This window comes from Ostrea edulis, chromosome 7 (genome assembly GCF_947568905.1).
Source record: "Ostrea edulis chromosome 7, xbOstEdul1.1, whole genome shotgun sequence".
Classification (NCBI taxonomy): Eukaryota; Metazoa; Mollusca; class Bivalvia; order Ostreida; family Ostreidae; genus Ostrea; species Ostrea edulis.
The window spans coordinates 35235968-35247933 of record NC_079170.1 but is presented as its reverse complement, the minus strand read 5'-3'; the positions used below and the strand labels follow the sequence as shown (position 1 = coordinate 35247933).

At 36.3% G+C, this 11966-nt stretch overlaps 2 protein-coding genes across 2 annotated transcripts in view; one reads left to right on the top strand and one right to left on the bottom strand.

Annotated features, from left to right (window-relative positions):
• LOC125655798 (protein FAM185A-like) overlaps nt 1-4948 on the bottom strand; it is a 10601-nt gene extending 5653 nt beyond the window's left edge. Inside the window, exons 1-4 of the mRNA XM_048886309.2 lie at nt 4350-4948; nt 3483-3607; nt 3061-3153; nt 1-167 (exon numbers count right to left, since the gene is read on the bottom strand). The exon at nt 1-167 is cut by the window's left edge and continues 14 nt beyond it. Coding sequence (XP_048742266.2) covers nt 1-167; nt 3061-3153; nt 3483-3607; nt 4350-4818 — 854 coding nt within the window. The 5' untranslated portion in view covers nt 4819-4948. The remainder of the gene's footprint in view (nt 168-3060; nt 3154-3482; nt 3608-4349) is intronic.
• A 250-nt stretch (nt 4949-5198) lies between these two features.
• Nucleotides 5199-7194, top strand: LOC125656772 (caveolin-1-like). Its single transcript, XM_048887356.2, has 2 exons — nt 5199-5344; nt 6725-7194. Exons 1-2 carry the CDS (start codon nt 5297-5299, stop codon nt 7070-7072), a joined length of 396 nt encoding a protein of 131 aa, XP_048743313.1. The 5' UTR covers nt 5199-5296; the 3' UTR covers nt 7073-7194.
• Nucleotides 7195-11966: the final 4772 nt, after the last annotated feature.

Sequence of the window (11966 nt, the reverse complement as noted above, 5' to 3'; positions counted from 1 at the left end):
CCAGATTTAACCTTCACCTGAGTTTTTCCATGACAGTTACTGAGCGTGACGTTTCCATTGTTGCTATGGAAACTGTTATTCTGTCCATACACTGAGGTTGATGAGATGTTGCCCGTTTCTGTGTGACATTGAATGGTTATCCCCTGCAGTCTGTCGGTAGAAATGTTCTGTAAGTTAAATTAAGACAGTATAAACTGATTTAAAGTACAGCAGTTCCCCATAGTCTCTAGAAATGTTCTGTAAGTCAAAACTACAAACTTGATAAATGCCTGCTTACTAATATGAGTATTCAGCATGGCTCTGCTGTCAAATTTATATAGAGTTTTCCTAAATATTTCCATGTAAAACTTTGATCCCCTATCGTGGCCTTGCCCTACCCTCGGGTAACTTGAATCTGCACTAACTGGGAATGCTTGAACCCTATTGTGGCTTCACTCTACCCCAGGGGCCATGATTTGTATAAACAGGAATCTAAACTATTGCAGGAAGTTTTCATGCAGGTTTCAACTTTTCTGATCCAGTGGTTCTTGAGGAGATTTTTAAATGACCCCACCCTATCTTAGCATCTACTTTATTATTTCTCCTTTGGACTGGGCATGGCCCTTCATTTGAGCAAACTTAAATCTTCTTTACCCATTGAAGCAATGCTTTGTGGCAAGTTTGGCTGAAATTAGTCCTGCAGTGCTTGAGAAGAAATCAAACAAGAGGCCCATGGGCCACATCGCTCACCTGAGTCACCTTGGTCCATATCAGAAGATTTTCCATATCTATTTGCATGTAAAACCGTAGTCCCTATTATGGTCCCAAACCTACCCCTGGAGGCCATGGTTTTTGCAAACTTGAATCTACACTATGTCAGAAAGCTTTCATGTAAATATGAACTTCTTTGGCCCAATGGTTCTTGAGAAGAAGATTTTTAAAGATTTTCCCTATATATTTGTATGTAAAACTTTGATCCCCTATTGTGGCCCCATCCTACTCCAGGGGGGCATGATTTCAACAAACCTGAATCTGCACTATATCAGAAAGCTTTCATATAAATCTCAGCTTTTCTGGCTCAGTGGTTCTGGGAAGAAGATTTTTAAAGATTTTTCCTATATATTTGTATGTAAAACTTTGACCCCCTATTGTGGCCCCATCTGACCCCCGGGGGGCCATGATCTTAGCAATTTATAATCTGCACTATATCAGGAAGCTTTCATATAAATCTCAGCTTTTCTGGCTCAGTGGTTCTTGAGAAGTTGATTTTAAAAGATTTTTCCTATAAATTTGTGTGTAAAACTTTTATGCACCCCTTGAGGCCCCATTCAATCTCCGGGGTCCATGATTTTAACGAACTTGAATCTGCACTATATCAAAAACAACAACAACAACAACAACAAAAAAAACAACTTTGACCCCCTATTGTGGCCCCATCCGACCCCGGGGGCCATGATTTTAATAATTTAGAATCTGCATTATATCAGGAAGCTTTCATATAAATCTCAGCTTTTCTGGCTCAGTGGTTCTTGAGAAGAAGATTTTTAAAGATTTTCTCTATATATTTGTATGTAAAACTTTGATCCCCTATTGTGGCCCCATCCGACCCCCGGGGGCCATGATTTTAATAATTTAGAATCTGCATTATATCAGGAAGCTTTCATATAAATCTCAGCTTTTCTGGCTCAGTGGTTCTTGAGAAGAAGATTTTTAAAGATTTTCCCTATATATTTGTATGTAAAACTTTGACCCCCTATTGTGGCCCCATCCGACCCCAGGGGCCCATGATTTTAACAATTTAGAATTTGCATTATATAAGGAAGCTTTCATATAAATCTCAGCTTTTCTGGCTCAGTGGTTCTTGAGAAGAAGATTTTTAAAGATTTTCCCTATATATTTGTATGTAAAACTTTGATCCCCTATTGTGGCCCCATCCGACCTCCGGGGGCCGTGATTTTAACAATTTAGAATCTGCATTATATAAGGAAGCTTTCATATAAATTTCAGCTTTTCTGGCTCAGTGGTTCTTGAGAAGAAGATTTTTAAAGATTTTCCCTATATATTTGTATGTAAAACTTTTACCCCTATTGTGGCCCCATCCGACCCCCGGGGGCCATGATTTTAACAATTTAAAATCTGTATTATATAAGGAAGCTTTCATATAAATCTCAGCTTTTCTGGCTCAGTGGTTCTTCAGAAGAAGATTTTTAAAGATTTTCTCTATATATTTGTATGTAAAACTTTGACCCCCTATTGTGGCCCCATCCGACCCCCGGGGGCCATGATTTTAACAATTTAGAATCTGCACTACCTAATAAAGCTTATCTATAAATTTCATCTTTTCTGGCCCAGTGGTTCTTGAGAAGAAGATTTTTTAATGACCCTACCCTATTTTTACCTTTTCTTGATTATCTCCCCTTGGAAGGTGGCCTGGCCCTTTATTTTAACAATTTAGAATTCCCTTTACCTAAGGATGTTTTGTGCCAACTTTGGTTGAAATTGGCCCAGTGGTTGTTGAGAAGAAGTTGAAAATGTGAAAAGTTTACAGACGGACAGACGGACGGACAGACGGACGGATGGACGCCGAAATACGGGTGATCAGAAAAGCTCACTTGAGCTTTCAGCTCAGGTGAGCTAAAAATGTTGAAAGTTTACGGACGAACAGACTGACACCGAACAAAATGCAATCAGAAAAACTCACTGGAGTTTTCAGTTCACATGATGTGTTAAATACTCCATTTGAATGAATTAAAGATCTGATCTGTCCCAATATTTTTTCAGAGAGCTACAGTTCTGCAGCAATGGATTAACATGATTAATCACACTTTCATTTCTCGACAACTCCTTTTCTGCAAAACAAAAAGACTCATTTAATCCCGGCATCTGCCAGTCCTTCAATATGCACTTCAGTGCAGGACCAACAGACTGATGCTTAACACTGATTGTTAATGTTGTTATCAGCCTCTGTGAATTCCCTGTCCATCATGAAGGCTGTTTTTAGTCACTGCACAATCTGTGTTAAAATGTCTGAGTGGGACGTAAACAATAATATATCCTACCTTAATGACTTTCTACACCTACCCCATGTCCTTCGACTGTAATCTTGGAATTTCCCTGTAAAACTTTCTGACTCGTAACATCACAGTCTGTTGCATTAACTTCCACAGTTCCACACTACAAACGTAGAATTCTAATCAATAACAGTTCATTAGTTAACATTATATATTATTACAATAAAAACATACAATTCTAATAAGTAACATTTCATTACTCAATATTACAATGCATAATATGACCAAGATATGATGACAAGTTTTGCATTCAATTTATCTAAACAATGTATTGAATTTTAAAATGTTATGTAGACGTGGAAAAATACCAAAGAAGGATGGTACGGTTTTCACAGTTAACTTCTTCACTGATAATCATGATAATAGGGGGAAAGCTGAAACACATATTAAGTTCAATGTGGTCTACAGACTACAGTTACTTTCATATTGTACCTTTATATTTTTTAAAACGCAGGTCGAGCGTGCAGATGACCGTTCGGACTTTGCCTCCACTCGGATTCGTTCACTTTCCATGTTTGTAATGTGAGTTTTACATCCTCTAGCCGTTACATCGAGATCTACGTTAAAACAAAAAGTCAAAAGAGAACATGCAAAAACATCAAATCAATGTAGTGCTGAAAATGTCACCAATAATTAATGAAATAAAAGAAAATATATGAAACCAAGTGCTTCAGCAGGCCCATCTTCGCTAGCCAAAGGTGACGATACACGGTGTTCCTTGAACACCGTGTATCGTCACCCTTGGCTAGCGAAGATGCAGCAGGCCTTGAATTTTAATTATTCTCATCTCCATGGTGTCCCCTACTTTATGCTAACAACTTCTACATCAAATGTATAGGCAGTGACTTTTCTCACTGAGCTGACAATCATTTGGAACTACAAACATTCTCTGAGCTTCATGTAGTGTACATTAGGCCATAGTTTGACCTACTTAGTTTTTTATGGTTACTTCATCATATTCTCAAACATGTCAAATATGTAATTCTTTCTTTACAATATTTAAGCATTATATATGCTGTGATCAATGATAAAATCTACTACATTCACAAAATTGAATATGCAGTTACACAGCAAGTTGCACTTGCCAGTATCATCTTCATTAGCCAAGGGTTTTCGGTCCACTCTGCTCCCTACAATTTATGAGGAGCTGTGTTGACTGAAAACCCTTGGCTAGCGAAGATGGCCGGTATAGATAATTGCTGAATGAATTGGCTAAACACACAGAAACTAAGCAGATTTTAAAGGTAGTTGAATGAATTGGTATACGTTAATACATTGCAACTTGTAGAGAAACTTTACCAAATTTCATTGGCAGCTGAATGACACACTTGACAGGATACTCCACTTTTGACTTAAAGTTCCCCGTTGCAGTAAAGTCTTTACTATCTTTAATCTTCACATCGAAATCATAGCACTGTCTCAAGGCCACTAAAACTGACGCATCAACCTTCTCCTCTGGCTGGAGATCATACAATATTTTTACAAACAATTTGTTCATGTCTGGGTATTTGTCAACATTCAGGGGTTCGATGTATATGTCAAACGGAACATCGACCTTTAACGTTCCGAATTTATCAGCAGCCATGAATTTTCCCTCTAAGAATCCAGGATTGCTGTTTGATATTGAAAAACGTTGAGTGTTTTCTTGGGTTTCAGTGGTTGATGAGGTGCTGTAACATGCTTGGAATCCCCTTCTCAAAAATTGTTTTAAACTTCTTGTCAGCAAAATATTTGCCATTGAAGGAAACCTCGGATATAACTTGGACATGACTGGTTATCCTTTCAGATCTCACACTCTTGAGATTTGCAATGAAATTATCCGACACCGTTCCAGAGTCTCTTGTCTCGATGCCTGACCGTCCTGTGATGTAATCATAGAAGATCAGAATAACGATCCCGACTTTAGAACCAGGTAATCGTACAACTATATAACAATTTCTCTCAAATACATGTATGAAATAAATGATTAATATTTAGTATTATTTTTAAAGACATGCAAATAACAATTAACATTTGCTATATATTAGCCATTTACCAAATTACACAAATGTTGACGCTTAGAGATCATGAATCAAAGCATTTAAAAAAAAAAAGTTTTAAACTGTTTTGCTCCAATTGATTTCTTTTTTAAAAACAATGCTGAACGTTAATCATGCATTCTGTTCAAATACAAAGAGGGCACACGTCACCAAAAACATTGTACATGTATTCCTAAATATGGTGTAGTCAAGACTTCAGAATTTTACATGGATTTGGAAGACAGGGACCCTTGTGAATTGAATTCACATGTGAAGGTACTGTGTTTCATTAAATATGTAGATATTTATTTATTTATTTACTTACCAAAATATTAAAAGACTGACACAGATTTCAAGGGTTTGATAATAATAATAATAATAATAATAGTTTATTCACCAATCAAGGGCCCTCGGGGGGCATGTACATGTTAACAGGCAATTAATTATAACAATGAAAATAAATAACAATCATTTAGAAGTACTACCGGTAATACTGACAGAGTTCACACTTCTGCACTGCACATATCTATATAATTATATATGAAATACTGATTACAGACAAGATTTAAATTAACAACATGATAAATAAAATAACCCAGCTGCCTCACATAACAGTTACTGGGATAGCAGATAATGATAGTGTCGTGTGAATACTTATATAAAAGAGAATAATAGCATTATATGAAAGAATAATAAAAAAAAAAAAAAAAAACAACAACAACAAAAACCACAATATGTTGACCTGATTACAGGGAGCACCAAGGGACAGTGCCTGTTAACAGTCTGGTAATAAATTTATTGTACCAGACCGTTGGTCTTGTACTCCCAGTAACCAAGACAGCTTACTATTGTAAAGTAAAGGAAATGTGTAGAATGCAAAGACATGTATTTGCAGTATCACATTACACTGTTCAAAATCATCTTACTGAAATATGATAACTCAAAGACCTTGCCCCCCCCCCCCTTCTCCCTCTACTCCCACCACTCCGGGCCCCATCCCACACTTTCAGATAAAGAACATGTACAGTATACATGTGTGTACTGTACATCGTATGATCAGTTGGGGGGGGGGGGGGGTCAGGTTTTCAAAGAGGACAGGGGAGGTAGGGGAGGGGCAGCCGGAAGAAAAGCTGGCTTCTCAAATATTCATGGCGAGCATATTTAATGATATTATATATAGGTTTTTAGCCCGACGTTCAATGTCCTGTAATTCCTAGGGAAGGGGGGGGGGGGTGAGAGAAGAGGGATCCTAGGGCGGGGGGGGGGGGGGGGGGGGTGAGAGAAGAGGGATCCTTTAGTATGAATTTCTTACTAATTTCTGGGTTTTTTCTTCTTTTCCCCATTTTTTAATTCGTTAGAGGGTGGGGGTCTTTTACTATTACATCAAAACTTTCAAGCTTGTATTCCTCTTATTCATTACTTATGTTAAAAAAAGTGGGGGAGGGGTTGCAGTCGCCCAATGATATAATATTTGACTTGCATTACAAATTAATAAATGATGGTCACTGTCAATAAAAAGCCCCCCCCCCCCCAAAGCCCCCCCCCCCCCCCCCCCCACACACACACACACATCGGTTCTACGTGCCTGTAATTTGTTTAATCGCTCTAAATGTAATATAACTATCTTTATTTATTATTTATACTTCTGTATTTCAGGTTGAATTTGATGAAGTCCTTGCAGAACCAGCCGGTGTGCACAGTTATGATTGCTGCTGGGAGCACTGTACATATCCCTGTTTTAACTGCAGCAAGAGCTGCATGTACAAATTGCTGACCACCCTTCTGTCTTGCCTCATCGCCCCCGTCTGTGGGTGGGCGTTTGCCGTGATCACGTTCTTCATGGTCTGGATGGTCGCCCCTATGTTTCGCGGTTGCAGCATTGTGATGGGATGTTGTCAGATGTTCGTGGGGACGACTGTTATGTGTGTGTGTGCCCCGATGTTTGACGCCGTGGCGCTAATTTTCTCCAGGATCCAAGTTGGAGTGGAGTCTATTCAGGTGTGACTACATCACAGGGGAGATATTACAAACCAATCTATCATGCTTCTTCTTTGTATAATCATGTACTTTTGAGAAATTATGTATTCTATACGTTAAAAAAAAATTAAATACGCCTATCTGATAAATATAGTTTTCCTTGTATTTCATATATCCTAGTATGTATCAGGTACAAAAGAACAACAACGAAGTTTGGTCGTCTTGGGTGCATGCATCAAACCGGGAGGGGTTGGGAGGGTCAGATCTTTGGCCGACTTAAATAGCGCACCTAGCACTACCACAAATGGATCCAGGACAACCCATGAGGGTTGTCAGGGGAACAGTACATTCATATTACAGGCGTGAGATACGGAGGGGATAGGGGGTCCCAACCACCACCCCACCACTCTGAGATTTTGACATTTTAGATTTCAGTTGATAATAACTTTTAAGTTCTTTACATTTTCAAAAATTGCTTATGATTTAGTTTCTGATACGTGATTTAGTAATAAGAACGATCCTATAGTGACCCATTAAATGTGTGTGGGGGTGGGGGTGTTCTGGGTAAGGCAATTAAAACCGAGGCCTTATATCACAATTATAGTGAACCCTCTCATGAATGCAGGCACGTAGACACCCCCCCCCCCTTTACGTTTGTCCCGCGTTATTTTATTTTTGAATACAAGATTAGTTATTTTCACATGCAGAGTAAGATATATATTAACTAATGAACATTCCCCCGCCCCGCCCCTTCCACCACCCGATTTAGGAATTTGAAGTTGGTTATTATCATCATTAAAATTATCATTATTTTGATTATAAGTAAGTAAGTAAGTAAATGATTTATTATAGTGACATGTTTTATACATTACAGAATTGAAAAATACATTATGTAATAGGAATTTAAACACCCAAATATCACTTTTAACAGAAAAAAACCATTAAATAATAAATACAGTGGTACATGTATTACGCATGACTTTTACTATTATGGTATATGATCTAGACTGTAGGTGTATGCGGAGAACAGAAATTTTGCAGTTTGTCTTGGAAAATTTAATAATAGAAATTTTGTTTTGTCTAAATCTGACATATTGATCACAGTGGGGTTAAATCCGATACTGGTAAAGAAGATTACTCTAAGATTTGAATAAGAGGAACAATGAAGTAAAAAGTGACATTCATCTTCTACACTATCTGAAGAATATAAAGTACACAGTCTATCCGATAACGCCTCCCCCTTATACCATCCTGTTTCAATTCTTATAGGTAAGACACCATTATGTTCTTACTTATTTATATTTCCTTGTCAAGAACTTTAGACAATTTTGAAGTCAACTTCTCTTCAGGCTACCGACCCCCAACCCCCATGTAAAAACCAGAGCAATTCATATTATCAATGTACGACTTACACACGTAAATAAACTTCATATATATGACATGTATACATGTCAATAAAACAATATCATCAATAGTTTGCCTAAGGCCACTGAATAGATTTTATTTGTATCCAACTTTGGCTTTGTACTTGGGATACACAGCGTACTAAGGTGCTCGTACAATCAATGCACTTGGTCAAAATTCGTTGCTGAAGTGGTTAAAGGTGAATTAAAGGCAACATGTGCAGCACCAGTGGCGGACATTGAGGGGGTGGGTGGGTTACGGAAGTTGCAAACAAAACCACCCAACCACCAACCCCGTTAATTGGTTGAATATTTTTCTTTACAAAAAACGGTCATTTTCGGAGTTTTCAGCTTTAAGTACAGGAGTGTCCATTAAGTATTTAATTCCAACACTGGATATAGGAGTGTGCATTCAGAATTCAACTCCAACACAGGAGTGTGCATTCAGAGTTCAACTCCAACACTGGAGTGTGCATTCAGAATTCAACTCCAACACAAGAGTGTAAATTCAGAATTCAACTCCAACACAACAGTGTACATTCAGAGTTTAACTCCAACACAACAGTGTATATTCAGAATTCAACTCCAACACAACAGTGTATATTCAGAATTCAACTCCAACACAACAGTGTACATTCAGACTTCAACTCCAACACAACAGTGTACATTCAGAATTCAATGCGCGCATCAATTCAAGTATTCCTCTCATCAGTCCAAGTGATACGCTCATCAATGTGGTGGAATTTTAAATTGCAGCTCGGTACAACTGATTTAATGAGCTGACATTGACATCTTTGCTTCTTTTAAAGAGAGCAAATAAATCATTAATTCAATTGTGGATATGTTTCTCAAATTGAAGATGTCTGATTAAATAGTTACTGTTATTATTGTGCGCATCATTTGAATTAATGATATGATTAATTCAATTGAAGAGGGCAATGATTCAATTATTGCGCGCATTAATTGATGTATTGATGCCGTTGAAGAGAATAATTCAATGATTGCATTAATTCAGCGGAGCAGAATAATTAATCAATCAATCAATTCAATTAATTAACGCGCGCAATAATTTAGAATTGAAGGTATCACTGATTACATATATTTGAAGGGGTCTTTAATTGAATTGTTGCGCACATCAAATGACTGGTGATGCCCCTTTAGAAATGATTAATGATATCTTCAATTATATTTGAGTTTATATTAATCGATATGGCGCTCCATAGACAGACAGCAACACTAAAAATCGCATCTGACTAGGCTTTCAAAAACAAGTTTCAAATGACATTGGTATGAACAGAAATTAAGCAGCATATTACCCACAGTGTCATTTCTTACAAGTGTGTTCTGTCAAATCTGACAAATTCTATCATGCTTCAACGTGAGAATTTAACATTATTTTAAATCTTATATTTACTCTATTAAAAGGTAAATCATAATCTATTCATCAATGCTGTTAAATTCACAGAGTATTTTAAAATTAACTCAAATGCTATATGACTTAGAACTATCACCCAAAGTCAATAAAACCGTGCAATTGAGGGTTTCAAAATCATGGTTTATCGAACATTCAAAATATATATGGTAATATGCGTTTATTAATGGTAAATATCTGTTGAACACTCACCTCAAATTGTTTCAAGTTAAGTATGACAGGTTTTTTTTACAGGTCAAAATATGGTATATTTTTCGAGATTTTTCTCACATGTAACCTTCGTTACTGATTCCTTGACATGATAATATGTAAGATAAACATTAATTTTCCATGTATTATTCCATAACTTGTATTGGAATTGACTGAGCATATATTTTTCTACTTTGCGAAAGACAATAAATACAAGTTTTCAAAGAAAATATTTAATCAACACAACAAGAAATTATCCGCTGTAAAAGTCAGCAATAAGATTTTAAGAGCGCAAAATAAACGACTAGATATCACTTTCAATATCTTTGAAATGGCAGAAAATTAAACAAATATTCTCGAACAGTTCAATATGTATGAAACATGAAAACAAAAGACTAGCAATAGATATAGAACGATAGCTTTTTTGTATGTAAATGAAGTAGCGCTGTAATTATGTAACGTATGTTTCAACACTTACACAACAGTACATCCATGAAAATATTATGCCAAAATGATGTCATCATCAGTTCTTCTTTTCGATTGATGTTGCAAAATCATAACGACATCACTTAATTCAATGGAAATATCAATTTTAATAGAAATATAACGTAAACAAGCAAAGAAATTTACCAAATGTGTCTTTTCTTCTGAATTTCTTAGTTTGCAATAAATATGCGATTAAAACAAAAGTAAAAGATTGATGTTTCGCTATATAAATGTTCATGATTCTTATAGAAGTAACAGACACATATTTTGAAACCTGGATTGCTCTTTGCTATAATAAACAATGAAAGTAACGTATGTTTCTTATTTTTCCTTTCGTTACTCTAAACACATCATTTCTATTCAAACAATGGAAAGAAACATATTTACACATTTCTAACAATCTGTTTACAATAATAATGTAAAGAAAATATTTAATTTCCCAACATTTTGATTAAATGTATATATAGCGAATCTTATGTTTTTGTTGCTTATTTTGGAATACCTTTCCATAGAAACTGTCACAGGGATGTGACTGATTTCCTCAGAAATCAGAGGAAATTTAAAACTGGTCAAAAAGGGAGGAAAATACCCCACCCTCCCTGAAAATATATAATTTTCTGCCACTTTAGATCAAACCCAGAGTGTTTCATATTTTTGGAAATGGAGCAAATCAGAAGAGTTCCTCTAAAAAGAGGAAAAATCACACCCCTGCTGTCAGTATAATCCACCACGCGGTGTTATGAATGAATATTTAAAGTGAACCTTAAGACATAGATGTCCCCTATTGATTTTGAGGTCAAAAGGACAAAGGTTAAACCACTCTGGACATAAGCTATTGTCCGTTGAAAAGTCTTTGCTTGATAGACATCAAACTTGAAACACTGGTGCCCCCTTATGAATAGATGACCCCCATTGGATTTCAAGTCACAGGGTCAAAGGTCATACAAAATTACTCAAATGACCAGTTGCTTAAAAGTATTTTGAGAGATCAAACTTACATGTATCATTATGGTAGCCTTTGACCAGTAGTTAAACCTTTATTTTCACTGTCTATACATTCTATCTTTTCAGTATTGCCACACGGGGAGCATATAATATTATTTCTAAAACATTTTTTCATGGTTGTTCTTATATTTTAAAACATTTTTTTTTCATAGTAGTTATTCTGTACTTCTGCTCTCACAAGCGCCATTTCTGAAAAAATAAATAAAAAATTAGAAACAAGTAGAATAATATTACGTAACGGAATTTCTGGTAACACACGTTACACTCAGATAAAATATTTTTTAATGATTTCTCTCATAGGCGTAGCTTGGGTTCGAATATTACCGAGGCAGGGGGTCTGGGGGGCGCAGTTATCGACATTTTAACAACGTAAAATGTGTTTGTTTTTTTGTTTTTTTTTTTTAAC

Coding starts and splice junctions, on each gene's coding strand:
- LOC125656772 (XM_048887356.2), top strand. CDS start 5,297: ATGGATTTGGAAGACAGGGACCCTTGTGAATTGAATTCACATGTGAAG. Junction 5,345..6,724: donor AATTGAATTCACATGTGAAG/GTACTGTGTTTC, acceptor TCTGTATTTCAG/GTTGAATTTGATGAAGTCCT.